This window comes from Anas acuta, chromosome 2 (genome assembly GCF_963932015.1).
Source record: "Anas acuta chromosome 2, bAnaAcu1.1, whole genome shotgun sequence".
Classification (NCBI taxonomy): domain Eukaryota; kingdom Metazoa; phylum Chordata; class Aves; order Anseriformes; family Anatidae; genus Anas; species Anas acuta.
Window position 1 is genome coordinate 25,778,712 of NC_088980.1, and position 19,811 is coordinate 25,798,522.

The 19,811-nt window shown below is 40.1% G+C and overlaps 1 protein-coding gene across 3 annotated transcripts in view; it reads left to right on the forward strand.

The window, feature by feature from the left end:
• The first annotated feature begins 7,316 nt into the window (after positions 1–7,316).
• CASD1 (CAS1 domain containing 1) overlaps positions 7,317–19,811 on the forward strand; it is a 33,162-nt gene continuing 20,667 nt past the window's right edge. The window contains exons 1-4 of one of the 3 annotated variants that reach the window (XM_068673976.1): positions 7,317–7,667; positions 17,023–17,119; positions 17,750–17,870; positions 19,354–19,398. In XM_068673976.1, coding sequence (XP_068530077.1) covers positions 7,535–7,667; positions 17,023–17,119; positions 17,750–17,870; positions 19,354–19,398 — 396 coding nt within the window. In that variant the 5' untranslated portion in view covers positions 7,317–7,534. The remainder of the gene's footprint in view (positions 7,668–17,022; positions 17,120–17,749; positions 17,871–19,353; positions 19,399–19,811) is intronic. The other 2 variants (XM_068673977.1, XM_068673975.1) reach the window with 2 other exon arrangements.

The window sequence follows — 19,811 nt, forward strand, 5'->3', positions numbered from 1 at the left end:
AGAGGGTGGTTTTGGCTCCTCAGACCACGTTGTCTATTTTACCAGATCCTTGGCCTCCCGACCTATGATGAATGTAGTATTATCTATAGGATCCCAACAAATTACTGTCATCGGTATGATTGCTTCCGGTGCAGATGTTACTATCTGTAGCTCCATGGTATGGCCGAAACATTGACTTCTAACATCTCCAGCCACTGGAAATACCGGCGTCAGTGGGTGGCAGCTCGGCAACATATCTCAGTGCACAAGTTGTGACATTGAAATTCCAAGAAAAAACGGTCTCTACTAGGCTGTATGTGATGCCACTGCCTGCAAACCTTCAAATGCTAATCGGGAAGGATATTCTTTTTCAGCTCAGGGCAGTGATTACTACTGACAACAAGGATTTTCCCTAGTGGCCACTGCTGAGCAACCGCCCACCCTGGCCTTAACATGGCATTCTGATCGGCCTATCTGGGTGGAGTAGTGGCCTTTGACAATGGACAGGTTGAAACAAGCAGAGAACTTAGTTCAAGAACAGCTCCAGGCAGGACACATACGCCCATCCACAAGTCCTTGGAACACGCCGATTTTTGTAATTCGCAAAAAATCAGGAAAGTGGTGACTCCTGCAAGATCTAAGTAAAGTAAATGACCAAATGAGAGCTATGGGAGCCTTGCAACCTCGTTTACCATCCCCAACCATGCTGCCTGAACATTGGTCCCTATTGATCATAGATTTAAAAGACTGCTTTTTTACAATTCCCCTAGCAGACAAGGACTGCCAAAGATTCGCTTTTACGGTGCCCGCCATTAACAAACAGGCCCTGGCAAAACACTATGAATGGCTAATGCTTCCGCAGGGTATGAAGAATTCCCCTACATTATGTCAACTATATGTAGCCTGGGCCTTGGAACCATTTCGAACGGTCTATGTGACTGCTAATCACAAGGGGGTTGTTTTCTTGCAGGTGGGGTTGTTTTCTTGTAGTTGTTTGTCTGAGTGCTTTTGACCAATAATCTTGTGTGAGACACTATCCGCCCCTGTTAAATTCACTATAAAAGTTAGGCTATTCGGGCAATAAAATGGAGCATGATCTGACCATACTGGTGTCTGTCGTGCTTTCGGCCGTTCTTCCTGCAACATTGTTCCACCTTTTCACCCATCTTCAGATCCCAAAATGTCATTCCTTCCTTACATCACTTTTATGTTTGTGAGCACAGCTTTGCCAGGAAATCCAGCCATCCTCATTACCTGAGCCTCTTCATGATGTTCCTTTGATCATTTTCTAGGCTTTGTCTGTTTTCTTGTCAATCATACCCTTTTCTTTGGTATGTTTTGCCCTATATTGATTGCTGACCCCATTACAGACTTCAGGCTTTTAAAACTGAAGTGATTCTTCAAAAAATAAGGGAATTAGGAGAACTGCTTTACAGAGCTGCTTTACCTTCAACCCACATTTATATCAACTGCAGGCTGATATTGCTCTTCCATTTTTTCCTCAGCTTGTGCTGTTTTCCTCAATTTCATGCAAACTTTTATTACATGATTGTTATATTTTATTATATCTTTTTATTTCATTTGCTATATTTCTTAATTAAAACATTCAGTAAAGTTCTTCCTAGAATTCTCTTGCCTCTCGGCTTCATGTCAGGGTAATCAATAAAAGCAAATCCCCTCTTGCTCGCACAGGTACTGAGCCTTTTCCCAGAGTTCAGCAATCTAACATCCGTGCCAACAGCGGCCGTTTTAGCAGGATATGTTGTGGCTGCACACCAAGCATAAGCTGCCTGGGACAGTGATATAGGACTTTTTGAACTCAAGGCTAAGTATTTTTTAATGGACCAGTATCAAACAGACTACTAATGCACTGCACAGAATGTTAATGATGATTAGAGTTAATGATTTTTATTAGAGATTACAGTGATAGAGCTGGAAATGATACTCTCTCTCTCTCTGTTTTAAAGAGAACACGGTAATTACAGGATGACATCTGTACTGCTAGCAGCCAGAAGAAAATGTTCTAATGCTCCCCAAACATGACACAGCTTGGGCAGTAGCTGTGTAGGCTTCCAAAGACTGCCCCATAATTATACAAAATTCTGAATTTTAAAGAGACACATCTGGGAGCACAAGGGGGAACCAGGAAGAATAACAAGATGAAACTGAAACATTGATGAAAAAAGACCAATTCAGCTTGACAATGAGCTATGTGACTGCCATTTTCTCTGAAATAAAACTCAAAAAAAAAGAGAAGGAGAAAATAGAAGAGTAAAATAGTACCTCCTACCAAGAAACTCATATAAATTGAAAATTCGGAACCCATTATAGTGATGAATATAAGAATACATTCTTAAGGATAAGAATCTATGCAGCTGAAATTAAAATTGATTTGCATTAACGAGCCATGCAGAGTTCCCATCTGATCTCAAGCCTGCATAGCTTGGTGATGACCACATCCCATGGTGCAGAAAGGCGCATCCTCTTGACTGTCCTTAATGGAAGAGTGTTGGGAATTGGCACAAAGGGCGTGGACATGAGTGTGCGGAACAGTTGTTCGATCAGAGCTTGTTCTAAATAATCAGGAGTAGGCCTCAGTTAGCATAACTGAGGAATGCAAAAAAAAAAACCTTTAGGCTTAGACAATCAGCAAGTGACTAGTAGGCATAATTATAATCATCTGTATAAATATGTGCTATCCGGACAATAAAGTGAACTATGCTTTATCACTCATATTGAGTTGGTTGCATTGTTCCTTCAGCCACGAACCGACAGAAGAGGAGAAATTAAAGATTTGAAATTCTCCTCTTTCCATTCCCTGCCTCCATCCCCCCAATCTACTTCTATTTCAGATCCACTGAAATGTGAAATGAAACACAATTAATCCTCATGTTATAGACTTGCAGATGCATTTATCTCTTAGTGATAAAGCTAAATATATCCTTTGTGCATGTGATTTCAAAACTACTTGACTTAATATCAGCTTCCATTTAGTGCAGACTATTGAGGAACTTTATGACTTTAATAGAATTAGAAATCTATAAAAGTGGTAATTTGTGATAGAATTCCAAGATCTTATGAGGCTGATGGTGTATCAGTTTCAGCATTTGGTTGAGACAGTACTCGGAGTACACTGCCTGATTGAACAAGTCTTGTTATTCTTTGTACTCCCTTTTCATTAATGTAACCAAATATTTGCAATAGATGGCTGCCATGCATTCACATGCCACATGGAAGCACGGTGCTTATGGAAAGATTGATTGGTGTTAGGAGGTTGAAAACTCAGTAATTAAAATGTTTGATGTTGTCATTCAGCAAGTACACAAAAGCTGCTGAAGGAAAAGCTGCACGTCTGGAAGTATTACTCTTCCCAGAAATCTGTTAGAAGTCCAGCTTTGTTTCTGGAGTTACAACATGAGCAGTGCAAACTGACAGTGATGCACAAATTAAATTAAAACCTGATATGGTTTGGAGTATGGCAGATCCTACTGACTGATTATTCAACACTTAATCTATAAAGTAACATAGGAGATCTTCCAGTTACCATGTAGCAAGTGGTGTATTCCTAGAATGATACATGAAACTTACATTTTAAAGGTATGCTGTAATGTTTCCTCCTTGTCTGTAACCTTACTGTAAAAAAAAAAAAAAAAAAAAAAAAGTGCTAATTAACCGCACTCCTACAAACAGGTAAAAACTCTGAAGCAAAATTATCATGTGGGAGAACATTTTAATACCACCTCTCAATAATATATGGCCATTTTATCTATTTTTACATGCTTCAGATCCTTGGGATTGTCCTGTGACTGACTGAGGACAGCAGCTCTCTCTATAAAAGCTTGGTTTTTATATTATTACTTGGCTGTAATGTTGAAAACAGGAGAATCAAAAGAACGAGAACTCCTGGGAGCTAAGCTCATCAGCAAACTCAAATGCGCGTGCCTGTTTCAACCTGCAGCACGGAGTTCTTCTTCCATTCACATTGAGCCTGCCAAGGAAAACAGGAAGCAGTAAAGAATTATCTCACCTAGATTACAACTGTGTAAATGACATCTGTTCGGTGTAAACTAATTATCTAAATTCAACAGAGGGCCGTCATTCCTAATAGTAAGTCGTTGACCGTATCCTAATCTACAAGTAACTGGTGACTTTCTCCCACCGCTCCTACAGCAGGAGTTCAGATAATGAGTTTAAAACTGATTGATTCTTTCTAAGTGGCTGGAGCTAGGTGACATGAACCTCTTCTCTACTGATTGTTTTATTATATTGACCCATAGGGGAAATAGTGCTGTGGAAAGCCACAGAAACATTTTTAATTACTTTCTGTCATTAGTGACCACACATAACACCACAGTTAAAATAACAAATTCAGTTAAGCCAAGGCTTCTACATCTGTAGAAAACAGAAGTACGAAATCTCTCCTGTGGCTCTTCACTATTCATATTCACAGTCATTACCCAATTTACAAAGCAGTGTCACACCCCCTTGGCTCTCAAATGAATTGCTGCTCAGTTTCTGAGTCTTTTCTCCATGACTGCTCCAGGTCTTGCCCTCCCACTGGCGATGCTGGATGCTTCCACCAGAACAAGCAGGAAGCCAGAGCTAAGCATCTGAAAAACAAAAGATGAAGTTTGACTAAGATGAGCTAGCATACTTCTGGTTTACTTCCAGCATACTAAATTTATCAGCAGACGGGAAAATAAAGTAGGTATAAAATGGAAATTACCAAGCTTCTTCTAGATAATTCGTGTCTGGAGTCTGTTTCACGGGGTAGTTAGCAACCCCTAATTAGCCTCTTGAATCACGCCTTTTATACATAGTGGGCTTGGTGTGAATTATATGCAATGATTCCAAATTCAATTAGCTTGTGAGAAGCAAGGGAGTTACCTGCAAGAAGACAGACTGCAGTCACGCAAACCACTTTGAAGTCATGACACTTTAGCCAAGAGCTCCTGACTGAAATGAAAGAGATTACTCTTGTCAAACAACATCTACAAAGGAACAATGAAGCAAAAGATGTTTTGCTTAAATGCACTTCAATAGTTAATACAAACAGGTGGATAGACCTCATGAAGATATTTAACCTTCAATAGTCTCAGTATTCATTGGTACAGTCTTAAAATAAAGGAGATGTAATCCACAAGCAGGGTTTGGGGGCATCACTGAGGAAAGCGTTGGTATTTTAGAGCAGGTGAGGACTGCCATTTTACAGTCAGGGGCCAGTGGTCAATCTGAAACAGCCTTCAAAAGACTGAGGGAAAGAGTTTCTATTCCTGTCTGCTGTGATCTTCTGACATATCTATAAACAAAAGCATGTTTATTTTGTTACCTTTCTAATTTCTGCTGTTCTTTCATGAGAAGCTAATTTAATTGCAGATCAGTGAAATTCTCCAGAGAGACTATCGCGCAGTAAGAGATGAATTCTTTTTTAATTTGGGGAGAAAAAATTAAATCTCCCTGTACAGGCATTGTAGCAACCCTAAATGAAAAGATGAGTTAGCCCTCTGGGAGCTCCAGTTGAATTCTGTGCTTTCTGCATCTACGTTACTTTTAGCAGTGGGGCTGATTGAACATGTACATGTTGCGAAGCTGCACTCACCATAACAAGAGCATCATGCAGATTACAATGGAGCCAGGAAAATTAACACAGTTATAAAAAAAAGGCAAAGACTGAAGTACCTCTGTTTTGGTTGGATGAAAAGTCTATTTGATTATGAATAAATATTATAAAAATAAATGAAGAAGAGTATCTGTGGTCCTAGATGACTGCAGGGAAAGATGCACATCATAAGGCTGTTAAGACTCATTGGGTAGCAATGCAAAAAGTTACAGAAGCTATTAAAAAAAAAAATTAAGTTGCTTATTGAGGTGTGTAATGCTTGCATCTGCCACTTAAATGTATATGAAGCAACAAGGACAGGGAAAGATAAACACTAACAAGAATATTTTAAGAAACAATAAGGTTTACTCCGAGTAAGAAAGCTTTGAAAACATGGCATTTTGAATGTTGCATGACCAAGAAAATAATACACGAATTGGAATTTTTCATTTATGGAGTAAAAGGATCCATACTACCACCAGCTTGATAGTATCTGTCCACTTGGGTGTTTACCTGGTACCTTTTTTTTCCTCTCTCCCTGAAGGAATAAAACTGAGCATTCTGAAATGGTAACGTGTATCTAATATTTTAAAATACGGCCCAGAAACTAAATGAAGTGACAGACTGAGCTGAATAGAAAAAAAAATATAAATTACATGCTGGCAGATAGTACTGGGTGGGTGGAAAAGGCATATACATTGAGTATACACTAACAGTGCCCACTCAAAGAATAGTTAGAACTCAAATCTCGTATGTAAGACTTGAAAATAAAACTTTGCTTGCAATGTGTGGACTTCCTGGTTTTAATTGCTTAATTTAATGGTGTTTTTGTTTGTTTGTTTTGGTTTTGTTCATTTGTTTGTTTCTCCTTTCTCCATATATTATTAATTCTGCTTCCCTTTCCAACTTTGTCATGTATTACCAATTATGCATTATGAAGTCGCAAAGTTTCCAGAACAGCATTTGGGGGATGACAGGAAAATGGAAGGATGGTGAAATGAAAACCGTACTCGTCGGTGTTCAAAATCCCAGTATTTCAGCATCAATATTTACATGCTCAGTCAAAACAAACAGAAAATAAAAACCAAACAAATAAATAGTAATAATAAATCATTTTGTTTAACTTTTTTTAGCCAGCGCTAATGACAAGGGTTCTGAGATGAGACAGTAACTGTCAAACCAGCTGAGCGTGGTTCTTCATCATGAACCTGAGGCCCGATGTCTGCTCCTCGTTTATTCCCAGCATTTTTGCAGACATGTACTGAACGCTTTTGCCGAGTTTTTGTTTCTGTTCCTCCTAACTTTGGTCACTCGGTGCTGTGTACCCACAGCTGCTGCGGCTGCAGGTTGTGCAAGAGGCCTCACCGCAGCCCTGTTTCAGGACTTGACCTGCTCCCTGGCATCTTTCTTTCCAGGTATGACTGAGGTAGCTCACTGTGGAGGCACCCGGGCGTGTGAGCTGCCAGCATTCCCCTCACAACACGCTCCCCTTTCCCTCGTCAAACTGGTGAATCTGAACCGCGTCAGCGTTATCTGCGGATGACCGAACATCCTGACAGAAGCCAAGAGAGGAGAGGCGGGCAACTAAAATAAATAAATTATTTTATTAAATACATTTTAATACATTTATAGGTGCCGGGTAGCCGCACACCGCGGCACGGCTGGAAGCCCCGCTGCGGGCTGAGGCAGCCCCAGCACCGCGGGGCGGGGAGCGGGGAGCAGGGAGCCGGGGAGGGGAGCGGCGACACCAGGAGGAGGAGAGGAAGGAGGAGGAGGAGGAGGAGGGCGGCAGCTCCGCCCCGGCGGCGGCGGGGGGTCGGGCTCGTCTCCGCCGCGCCGGTGGGGACGGTGGCAGCCGGCGGCGGGGGCTGCCTCGGCCGCCCGCGGGGCCCCAGCGCTGCCCCGCTCGGCCCGCCCGCCCGCCCGGCCGCGCTCTGTTGTCATGGAGGAGCCAAGATGGCGGCCTTGGCCTACACCCTGGGCAAGCGGGAGATCAACTACTACTTCAGCGTGAGGAGCGCCAAGGCGCTGGCGCTGGGCGCCGTCCTGCTCCTCACCGCCTGCCACGCCGCCTCCCGCCGGTACCGAGGTGAGGGGGGCGGCCGCGGGGAGCGGTGGCCATGCGGGCAAGGGGACAGGGCAAGGGGACGGGTCCCGACCCGGAGCGGGGCAGCCCCGGGCGGCCCCCCCCCGGGCTCGCCGCAGGCTGGTCCAGGCCCTCCTGGTCGGGCACGGGACCCGTGGGGGTGATGGGGTTGTGCTCCAAAATGCTGGGGCCTTCCCTCTGTGTGTGTAGGTGCAGGGGACAGAGCAGCTTCTTCTATGCTGCGTGCCCCTATATGCAGATTAATAGCCTTTACCTGGCAGCTACGGTCGTTAAAATGTTAATTGGTGTAAGGCTTGTTATACCGCGTCTTGGTGGAGGTATAAACCTTTGGGGTTTTCTGTGTCGTAAGGGGTTGTGGAGAAGTGGTGAGTGGGGCGAGGTGGATAGGGAGGCGCTGGGTCGCTGCGCTTTGGGTTTTGGGTGGTGGTGGTGCCACAGCCGACAACTTGGTGAGCTCTGCAAACAACATGAGAGTTGTTGGTTCGCATCTTTTCCTCCTTCTGAAGAAATGGAGTTTGTGGGTAAATCAAAAAGTTGATCTGAAGACAGCTGGCTACAGTTCTGTTGCAGGACAGCTGGTGTCATTGTATCGTAACGCTCCTGACCCCTGCTCAAGGAAGACCAGGCTGAAACAGCTCCTTGTGGAAATAGGGAAGGCGGCTAGGGAGCCTGTACGGGTACAGCTCTCAGGATTCACCCTCCAGCTCACATGTCGGTAAAGCTAATAAACTGAAGAGCACTGAGTTGTGAGACATTGAAGTATGTACTGACAGCTAAAGGAGCTCAGATGCGACAAAACTGAGCTTGCTTGTTGTGCTCTGTTCCCTGTGGCTTAAGTCAGTCTCAAAAGTAGATGAAAGGAGGGTGCCAAACATGATAATTTTTTTTTTTTTTTTAAAGGGGGATTTCAAGAGTGACCTAAGAAAAGGAGGACTTCCATTTTAAGCAAATTAACAGGAAGGCACGCTATGCGTAAATGTGATAAGTGATGGGAGACTCAATAAGGCTGTTGAGTCACAAATTGAAAAAATATAGCGGTCTACAGGCCTTCACATAAGTTGATACAGTTGGTATGGGTTTTCACAAAGATTTTAGGAAGTTCCTTCACCTCGTGCTTTCGGTTTCTTGAAGCTATTATAGGCTGAGAGGTTTTCTCATTGACTAATAAATGTTTCAGAAAGAAACAACAGAGAACACAGAGCTATCCAGTTTGGTCTCCTTTGAGCAGATAGCATTCAAAGCACAGAAATGGTTTAGAAATGGAGGATTCTTTTTCTAAACCATTTCTGTGCTTTGAATGCTATCCGCTCAAAGGAGACAAAATGCCCATGTATCTGCTATAAATGCCCAACCATGGGCATTTATAGCAGATACAAAAGTTTTGGGGGAAGTAGGTAAAAGCAGAGGTGGTTGAGAGATAATTTTTCAACCCTTCAGTGAATGTCTTGAACATCTGACATTCAGCAAATTCATGAAAAAACAGAAGATTTCAATGTGATACCATGTAGCTAAAGCTACCCTATGTCTTGCTTACTGTCTGTGGTGCTGGTCACTGACTTTTAGTAAAGGTGTAATAGAGATTGAAAACATACACAAAAAGCCATGCAAATGATCAGAAGGATGAAATGGAAGTAATGAAACGTTAAAGTTTTGTACCCTGGATGGAAAATAAGTAGGCTGATAATGGTTTCTAATGTTCTGAATTATATGGGGAAGGTAAATTAAATGTGACTTGTTTCATACCACAAAAAGTACCAAGCGAAAAACAAAATTAGCAGGCAGTACCTTTTAAAACAATCAGAATGAAGCCTTCTTTCCATACAAGACATTAGTACATCTTGAAGCATGCTGCCAAGATTTTATACTATAAATCCTCCCCTGAAGGGTTATACCGATTTGTAGAAAGTGAATCAGGTGGTGGCTGCAAACCTGCTGCCATTTTTAGAAGAGAAGCTGGGCTGTGCCAGGGGAGGGATCGCTACTTGCCGTGCTTTTTTACACCGTCTTCGAGCATCTGTCATTGGCTTCTGTCAGGAAGAGGAGAGCAGAAAGACAAACTTTCACGTGAACATATGTTCTGCTACAGTGCGTCAAAGAAAATAATCAATAATGAAGTAACCATGCGCGTGTATACTGTTGCTTTTCTACAGATAGACTGGCAATATGGAGGGAATGAAAGAGAGCTGCATATAAGTAACAATTGGTGAAATCGGTTTTGTGGGAGGTAGCTTATATGATGGTTTTTATTTATTTATTTATTTATTTATTTATTTATTTATTTTCCCACCAAAAAAAAATGTATTTTTAGGTTATCAGTTTCTTCGGATATTAAAGTTTGTACATTAGTTGAAACAGCCCCTTCCTGATTAACAAAGAAAGCAGAGACGTTTTTGGACAATTCAGCCAAAGGGAGAAAACCACAAATAATGTGTATAACCAGACAGGGAATGCTAGCCACAAAGAAGGTTGGTCAGTAATTAATCCTTTCTGTGGGACAAGCAAGAGCATGTTAAGAATCTTTACAAAATGGTAGTTGTTTTTAAACTGGATTATTTATTTATTTATTGTTTTTGTGGAGGAAGACATCCTGAAATTGGTAAAGGCACATAAAGACTGCTTCTTCCATACATACTCCTTTTTCTCACTCTGAAGTACTCTACTCCAAAGTAGGAGTGAAAGAATTAATATTTAGATTTAGTATGTTCGTAGTGTGTCTGTAATTCTAAGATTTCATGTGTGACAGTCGGATGCTGTAGTTAGCCTGGTTTATTGTGCTCAGATTAGAAATCCCTGTTATGCAGACTGGCATCTATTTTTCTTCTCCGATTGTAATCTTGAAAAGTTCATGAGGCGTTAATTAAAGTTAAGAATATACATACACTTTATGAAGTGGTTGTTTTTGTCCTGGCTTCCTTTGGGAGAGCAAGACTTCACGTAGTGTTTATTTGTTTAGTCTGATTATGTTTATATATAATGGTTTAGGCTAACTGTAGCCTCTTGTGCAAATACACATTTTAGATAGGAGCAGCTCGCTGTATTTCCCAGGAAAACTTGTCCATGTGAACGGTACTTGTATGAAAAAATGTCAGACTGTAGGTGTGGTAGGTCAAATTCATGATCGGGGTTTTGCATTTAGGGGTCACCTACGTTTTTTGAAAAACCTTAACTGAATTAAGAGGAATTCGACTGTCTTCAATGTGCATACAGCTTCTTCAAAAAGTTATTTGGACTAAATGCTTACATAATATCCAGTAAAGTTACAGTCTGTTACAAAGGTACAGTCTTACAGCTGTAAGAATCGAAATATGCTTTATTTAAGTGTTTGCATTCTTGAATCATGGTTGAATGATCAAATTTTAAACTAAATTTTTATTTTGAGTAATGGTGCACAACTGGATTTCCATATCTTTGAAACAAACAAGGTGTTGTCAGTCCTGGTGTGTGTAGTGTGAATGAGGACTGTGAAATTTCACAAATTCAGTGGAAAAACAAGATTTTGAAGATGTGATTTTTGGGAGGATAGCTTTAAAAAAAAAAAAAAAAAAAAGAAAACACAAAGGAAGAGCTTAAAAAGAGCAGTCTGTGGTTTTTGTGTAGAATGACTAATTTTATTTATTTATGTGAGATTTTCATTAATGATTAAGAAGAAGGTGCATTTCCAGGGGCACCAACTGGTGTGTAATCTCCAGTTTATGGTCCTGGCTGCTGTTTCCATCTTATTTTACCCTCCTTCCCCCCACTGAGATTTGACTATTTTGTCTGAAGAAAGACTCAAACATGAGTAATGCTCCTCATGGGCTTTCGGACCTTTCTGCATTGCTTGGGGAAATAGTAAGATGTGCAGTATCTAGAGCTGGGAAAGAAAGCATACCTCCATGCCCTCAAATATTACCTCTATATGTTTAAAATTAATTTTTATCCTGTGTGTGATGTTTCGAATGCAACTTCAGTAGCAGCCCTGTACGGCAGCACAGCTTCGTTTGTGGGCAGTTCCGATGGAGTGTAGAGCTGATAAGCTTTGCTCGTGATCTGAAGACACAGAACATGCTCTGCTATGTAAAATGAGTAAGATTTTCAGCCTTGAAAACAAATGGCTTAGGAGGGATTGATAGTGGTCTGCAGATCATGATGGACGTGAGTGTGATCTTTCCCATACAAGACCAAATAAAACTAGTAGAAAGCACATATGTAAAATAACGAAAGGCAGGTGGTTCTTAGAGCAGCAGCTGTGGGCATGGAAAATGCCTGTAGAAGGATGCTGTGAAGGATAAAAAATTGAAGAGAAGATAATGTGACTTTGTCAGAAATAAATCTGCTGAAAGTTCTATAAAATATGTAGAAATCATCTCTAGCTCAGGAAGCTCCTGGACTGAACACTGTTGGAATAAAATTAGGCAAGAATATTATGTGTGCTCTTCTTCATCCTTTGTGGCCTCTGCCAAAGACAGGGTACCAGGCTGGTCTGACCATGAATACCATCTTTATTTTCTTCTGTGTCTTCTTCAGTGTCAGTTAATGGGTTTCAGAGGGAGTGGAATTAGTGGTGGATTTTCCTTTATGTGCTTCACTCTTATGTCACTTCGATATATCTTGTAATTTTCATCATCTGCGAAGTTGAGGTTTTTATAGCAGTAACAGTAATAACTGTAAGTCACCTGCTCTCATAATCTAATCACAACCAACATGAGCTTGGTAGCTTTTAAATTCTTCATGACGGTTTCATTTTTAAGCAACTCTCTAGAAATGAGGTGGTATAAAGAAGTGAGTATGTTAGAGACACGAATTCTGTTGCTTGGAAGTCAATGTACAGAAACTGGTTTTTATTTGATGTGATTAAGAAAAACCAAAACCAGTCATCTTGAGTTTATGTTTTCTATTAGAAAGATAACTATGCAGCAAATCTGAGCTATGCCAACATATCTTAAAAGTAGGTAGAAATTCAGCTTTGCACATCATTTGCTGTGTTCGGAGCTACTTCTGAAGAAATTTTGGCAGCAGGATCAGCAGCTGTCTTGTTAAGTAGCAATGGTTTGAAGAGGAGAACTGCATTGATAAACTGCTTCTAGAAGATCTTTTCTTTAATCTGCTCTGCAATGGCACCGTGCTGACTAGTGAAACAAGCGCCAAATAGAAAAAAAAAAAAACGCTGTATTGCTGACCTGGAGTGACCTGTGCTGGTTGAAAAACAGGATAGAGACTGCGTTTCTGGAAATCTCTGAGATCAGCCTGCATCTACAGCCTAAGGTCTCACCGTGCTGTGAGAGCTCCTTGAAGCGTTCAGAGGCACGTGGTCCTCTGCGTCTGGCAGTTCACCGCATCCTGTTGCTGCTCAGTAATTAATCGGTTTGACATGGGTAGTGCAGGTGCGTCAATTTGATTTGTGGTACCTCAAGGATTTGCTTGAGAGGTTGTTGGTGAATTCAGGGGAAATCATGAACGACCCTGGGACAAGTAATGGACACTTTCTCATGACAAAATTAGGTGTTTATCACTGTATTTGTGCATTTCATTCAGATCTTAAAACACATCTCCTATGCATCAAAATCTGCCTGACCAGGAGTGTATCGCGCGTGTTAGCAGTGTTATGTGTGGGTTGCTCATGGAGAACCGACATACACCCAAAGCTATGACTCTGAGATGTTTACTCAGACACTTTCCAGAACTGTTATAATTCTTCATGTTATTCCAGCTTTTTTTAGTAGTGATGATGCACTAGGAGTGGTAAGTAATTGAAGGTCCGGGAAAGGAAAGAAGCCTGATTATTGCAGTTGCATTTTGAAGTAAGGCGACGAGGAGCCTTAGATAGTTGGAAGTTATAACACTTGATTTTGTTCCCATCACTGAATTTGGTTGAGTAAGTGAGGCAAGGAGTAGCAGTTGAAAGACAGTCTGTTCTACATTCCCGTCTTATGATTTTCACGAAATTGGATAGAAGGAGTTCCAGAGAGGAAGATAAAGACGGAAGATGTCTTCAGCTGCCAATTCTTCCTTCCCTCAAGCTAATTTTATGTTCTGCTCCAAGAAACAGCATATGTGAGGTGTGTTGTCTATACTTCTGTATCTGAGATACTCTTTGCACATCCTATGTAAGAGAAAATTAGAATTTTGGAGTCAGAAAGCTCAAGAGTTTTGGGTGTCAGCTACACTTCAAATGAGCATTTTGTTTTATGCTTTTTCAGCTTCATAGATAGGAACCTTACCTTCTATTTTTGTGGGAGGACTGGGAAGGAGCAGGCAGCTAAGAATCAGCTCCCAAATCATCATTGTCAATGTTAATGCAGGAGTTTTCTGGTCAGATCTCTGATCCTGGCTCTGTATTTGTTGGAAATACAGATGTTCACATTATTCATGTATTCTTTAATGCTGGTTTGCCCTGTCACGTTAAAAGGCTTATTTTTGCTAAGTCTCTTGTCAGACACTGGGATTGGAAGAGGGATTGTTAACCTTTTAACTGCAGTGCTGTGGAATAAAGGAAAGTAATGCTGTTTGGGAAGGAAGAGAAAGAAGGTGTCATCTGGTGATAAGAGCAAAGCCTGCAGGGCACTACCTTCTTTACCTTGTAATTATTCCTGTGAGAACATTGGAAATGTTGGTGTTGTCATCTGCTGGGTTTCCAGGTTCTTCATCACCCCTGTTTGAGGAGTTACTTAAGGAGAAGAGCGCATATGTCCATGGGGGTTCATTTTATTAATTTGTATTGCTAATTTTATTAATCTGTATTTTATTGAGATTTATTGTGGGGAAGCAAGAGAGGGTTCGTGCCTTCTTTAATATTTAATGCATGCTGTAGAAAGCAATTCATTGCTTTCACAGACCAAATATTTAAAATAATTTCATGGGTATTTATGGGGGAAATACACTTTTATAGAACATTGTAGAAAACATTAAAATAATTGTATTTCAGTAAAGCCAATGCTTTACTGACAGTGAACATTCAAACTCCGAGTAGAAACTTTTCAGCTGTTAATCTTGCTCTTAGTTGCTGTTGAAGCAGTGGTAATCATAAACTATAATTTTAACTTTACGGTGTCAGCGCAGACCCTAAACTTTTAGTATATAGGGTGAAATATTTCCACAGATATGAACAGGCCTGAGTCAGACTACTGAGAGCCTGCAGTACAAGCAGATGGTTGTGGTAGCCCCCAGAAGGGGCTGTCCCACCTCATTCAACCTCTGCCCCTGCCCTTGGCCAGGGGCTGCCACGCAGGCTGTGGTACAGCTCGCTGGCATTATTATAATTAGGATAATTGTAACAATTATCCTAAATATAACTTTAAAAAAAAAAAAGTTGATTCAGTGCATATGAAAATAAATAGCTTTGACTGTGATGTTATCACCGTAACATAGGCTACGTTTTCCTATCAGAATTTTGCACAGAAAGTCCTTATATATCCAGTGTATTTTTTTTTTTGTCCTTTTTCTTTCTTGGTTGAACTCTGGTCATGTGGAATCACAGAATCATAGAGTCATTAGGGTTGGAAAAGACCTTCAAGATCATCTGGTCCAACCATCCCCCTACCACCAATGTCACCACTAAACCATGCCCCTGAGCACCACGTCCAACCTTTCCTTGAACACCCCCAGGGACGGTGACTCCACCACCTCCCTGGGCAACCCGTCCCAGTGCCTGACTGCTCTCTCTGAGCAGAAATGTCTCCTCATTTCCCACCTGAACCTCCCCTGGCACAACTTGAGGCCATCCCCTCTAGTCCTGTCACTAGTTACCCGTGAGAAGAGGCTGACCCCCAGCTCCCCACACCTTCATGCAGCTGTAGAGAGCAATGAGGTCTCCCCTGAGTCTCCTCTTCCCCAGACTAAACAACGCCAGTTCCCTCAGCCACTCCTCACAGGCCTTGTGCTCCAGGGCCTTCACCAGCATTGTAGCCCTGCTCTGGACATGCTCCAGGGCCTCGATGTCCTTCTTGCAGTGAGGGGCCCAAAACTGAACACAGCACTTGAGGTGCGGCCTCACCAGAGCTGAGTACAGGGGGACAATCACCTCCCTGATCCTGCTGACTAGACTATTCCCTGTACAAGCCTGGATGCCGTTGGCCTTCTTGGCCACCTGGGCACGCTGTTTAAGCACACGGTAAGTGATACCATGTCTCTGTCTCTTTTTCCTGAAAATGTTACTGTAGTACCACTGATATTTTACATTTAGAACTGTGCACTGAAATGGGGTCAGCGGTGCCTCATAAATTCCCATTCCGACAGCCCTCAGACATCACCCTGCTGATGGCTCTTTCTGTTCACCCTAATTTGCAGATCAAGATAAAGCTTCAGATTTTCTCTTAATAATTGAGATAGAAAGTCTGCCTGTCTCATTATGTGTGGCTTCCAGCAGCTCTAAAAGTTGATAGAAAATGCTCCCTTCTTTAGAATTAGTGCCTGCAGGTTACAGTGGAGTAAAAGAGCAGATTTGCATTTGTTGGAAGTCAATTTTTGACAGGAAGCGTGAAGTAAGGGCTGTGGCACAGAGTTTTTTCACAAGCTAGCACAGGTACTCGTGTTTCATTCACTGCTGTTTTCCTGTTTGTTGTGCTCTGAAAGGCCAAGTATGACAAAAATGTTGGAGGGCGACTCTTCTTGCAGTGAGCAGTGTTCAGCTGCCTTGAGTTTATGTGGCAGCAGAATCAGGTACATGTACTGGGAGAGAGTCACCGATTTCAGAAATTAGGTATTTTATTTATATGAACTTTAAAAAGTGACCCAAAATCACCACCCACAAAATGAATAATTGTAATTAGTGTAAAACTTTCTGGACTGGAAATGGTAGCTGCAATTCAGAATCATCAGCAAAATCTTATGTAAATGTTTTTTTGTTTTGCCTGTTAATCCAGCATGTAATTTCAGCTGTTCCAAGCTGACAGCTGCATCTTAAACAAGGAGAAATAATAGACTTTTTTTTTTTTGAGCTCCATGTTCTGTACAATATGCAGTGTGTGGTAATTCTGTGTAGAATGTTAAAGAATTAACAGCTTAATATAATAAAAAATTCATAGTATTTTTTTTTGGAAAATAGATAGCACAGTTGATTGGCATCTTTTAGTGGAAACACCATGCTAGGTCACAACTTCTTTCCAACAGCAGAAATCAGATCATGAACATCTTGTGGACAGAGGAATATTTTACAGAGAATTTTGGTATAATAAGGGAGAAGGCAATTTGCAAAAATTTATGCAAGACTTTTTCATAAGTTAAATTTGATTACTGCTGTTGCTTGTTTCCATTCCTTTGTGTTTCAAATATTGTCAGCTTTATTTATATATGCTTAGTAGTAGTGGGGTTTTGTGACTTTCATGTATCTGAATTCTAATCTTAATTTAATATTTTAAAGGTGATGATTCATGTGAGTATCTTCTGTCAAGTGGAAGATTTCTTGGAGAAAAAGTATGGCAGCCCCACAGTTGTATGATGCACAAGTATAAAAATAGGTAAGGAAACTTTTTTGGTTCATCTGCCTGGAAAGAAGAGTAATTGTTGTTCAACTGCAGTTGAAATTGTTTCAAATGTTTTTTTGATATATGGCTAATTATCTAGGCTTTCACAAATAGACAACATTTATCAGAAGAAATTCTTGTTGTTGTATATTATCTGTGTATCTATAGTGTCTACCACATTTGTGCTTCTATATTAAAATACAAATAAATGTTGTTGGTAGTAGTACTGATAGTTGTCGTGAAGAGCTGTCAGACCGTGCAAGAGATGGCATAACTTTGTATGTCCCTTTCAGATTACTGGAAGTGAAAATACTGTCCTGATTTGTAGAATCCCAAGTAGCTAAATGTGTACTAAAAGTAATCTTCCCTTGAGGAATTGTATCATTTGTTTTTTTCTATTAAAAAATCTGTATGCAAATTACTGTAAACTTTTAATTATTTCATCGTATTTAAAAGATTTACCATTCCTTAGAGCTGGATATATTTAATTCCCTATATTTTTCTATAGATTTCTCTGAAGAACAAAAGTTTTTTTTTCGATTATAAATTTAAATAACTAAATATTAAATATTATTTAAATAAATAAATATAAATAACACGAGTCTTGTTGTTTTTGTTTTACAGTGAAGCAAAAAATTGCCTTGTAGACAAACATATCGTGTTTTTAGGAGATTCTAGAATTCGACAGCTGTTCTATTCATTTATAAAAATCATAAATCCCCAAGTCAAAGAAGAAGGAAATAAGGTGAGGTGGTTTATTTTGATGTTTTTGTTTCTTTCTTCTATTCCTAACTTGCCTCTTAATTCTTCTCAGAACTTAAAAATAATAATAACAAAAATTACACAAGAAATGACACTGTTTGCTGGCTTAGCCATCAATAAAAAGAAATGGCATTCTGGAGAAGAGCAAGATTAGACTAAGCTAATTGTTTGAGTACTAATGAGATAATTTGGAAGTCTGAGAAATGAACTGTCAAGTTTGAGAGAGAGCTTGTGGCAGTCTGGGGATAAATAAATGAAGTTGACTTCTCCCATTGCAATTTAGGCTTTGTATCTGGCTTCTTGATGAGAAAATGATTGTTTCATTGCGTGTGTTGAAACAGTAGTAATTCATGGTTTACAACTTGTCATTTTTTATGTCAGTCAGATCGCTGAGGTAATCTGCTCATAAAATTCATTGGGGCAATGACAGATTTCCAGGTCTAACCTGAGGCTAATACTAAAAATAGCTTCTGGTCTCACCTTTGTTTTGATAGCTGCTGCAGAGATTCTTGTGAGATGGGGAATGTAAACTACAGCCTGCTATAGTGGAAGCAGTAGGAAAGGATTTAGCTGTACCACTTGCTGAACAGAGAATTCTGATTTAAATTGTTGTATCATGCTTCTTAGGTCTCTCTTTTCTTGGGTGTATGTGTTGGAAAAGACACACTCCACTTTTAACTGTAGATCAGATTTGTCAATTAGTACTTCTGTGGTTTAGAAGTGCAAGCTGGCACCTTGGCCAGTGGGCAGTATGCAGTCACTTTGACTTTTCAAAAGACATTTGACTGATGGAAAAACTTTTTTTCTATTTTTTTTCCTAGTCTGTTTGTTAGGTCAAAGATGCTGCCTAAAAGTGAGGGTGAATTCAGCATCTGTGAGATGTTAGAGTGCTATAATTAATTTTAAGCTGAGAGGTGTCATTTGTCAAGCATTTATAAAGCATTTATAAAATCAAGATCTGTTTGTGGAAGAGAAATATACTTGTCCTTTTGGGCCAGGATTGAAACTGGTATTTTACTTAGTATTTTAAAAAGAGGATTGTGGGGTATCTGACTACTTCTTACTAATCTCTTCCAATCTCACACAAAAACTTAATGATATAACCCCAGCTTTATTTCTGCTCAAGATAACTTTCTTTATTCTTTAATTAAAACTGATTCATTTCTTTTATACGAAGAAGATAGACAGATGAACAAGAAGGCTAGAAAAAGGAAGTGTAAGAAAGGAAAGACTTTGGATGTAATCCTACCAGGAAAAAAATGACCCTTTGTGAGTGTAGTTTGTTTATCTAGGAAATAACATAAACATTTTGCATGAGTATACTGACAAGTTTATACAAGAAAAATCCTTTTTACTGACGGTAACACTTGGGGTGAGAGCAAATTAACATAAGAATGTAATATTTTCTTTTCAAAGGTTGTTTTACTTTGTTTGTATTGTGGTGTTTTTTTCTTTTCTTTTGACAGCATGGAAACATCCCTTTTGAAGATAAATCTGCTTCAATTAAAGTGGTAAGCTTTTATCTGGCATTAAATTGCAAGCCATAAATAACGCATGTATAATTTCATACAAATTGCAGTAAGAGATGGATTTTTCAAGTTTCCACAAGTGTTGAAAAGTAAAAGAAGTTTTACAGTGTCAACATTCTTTATAGATCTTGAATAAAATATGTCGGAGTGTATCTCAACACATTATATTTTGTATAAGATTGAAAGACTTTGGCTTTGAGTACTTGTATTGAGTGATAGCTTTGGGCATAAACTTTGGAAGTGCGTGTAATTTTTCTTTTTGTCAGATCTTGTAAGTTGGCCTTTCCAAGAGTATTTTTTGCCAGGAAGCTTACTCATTCACAGCTATAGGAATATGTATTGGACTAACTTACTTGGAGTGGTGGTTGCAATAATTGCTGTCAAGCTCTCTCTGC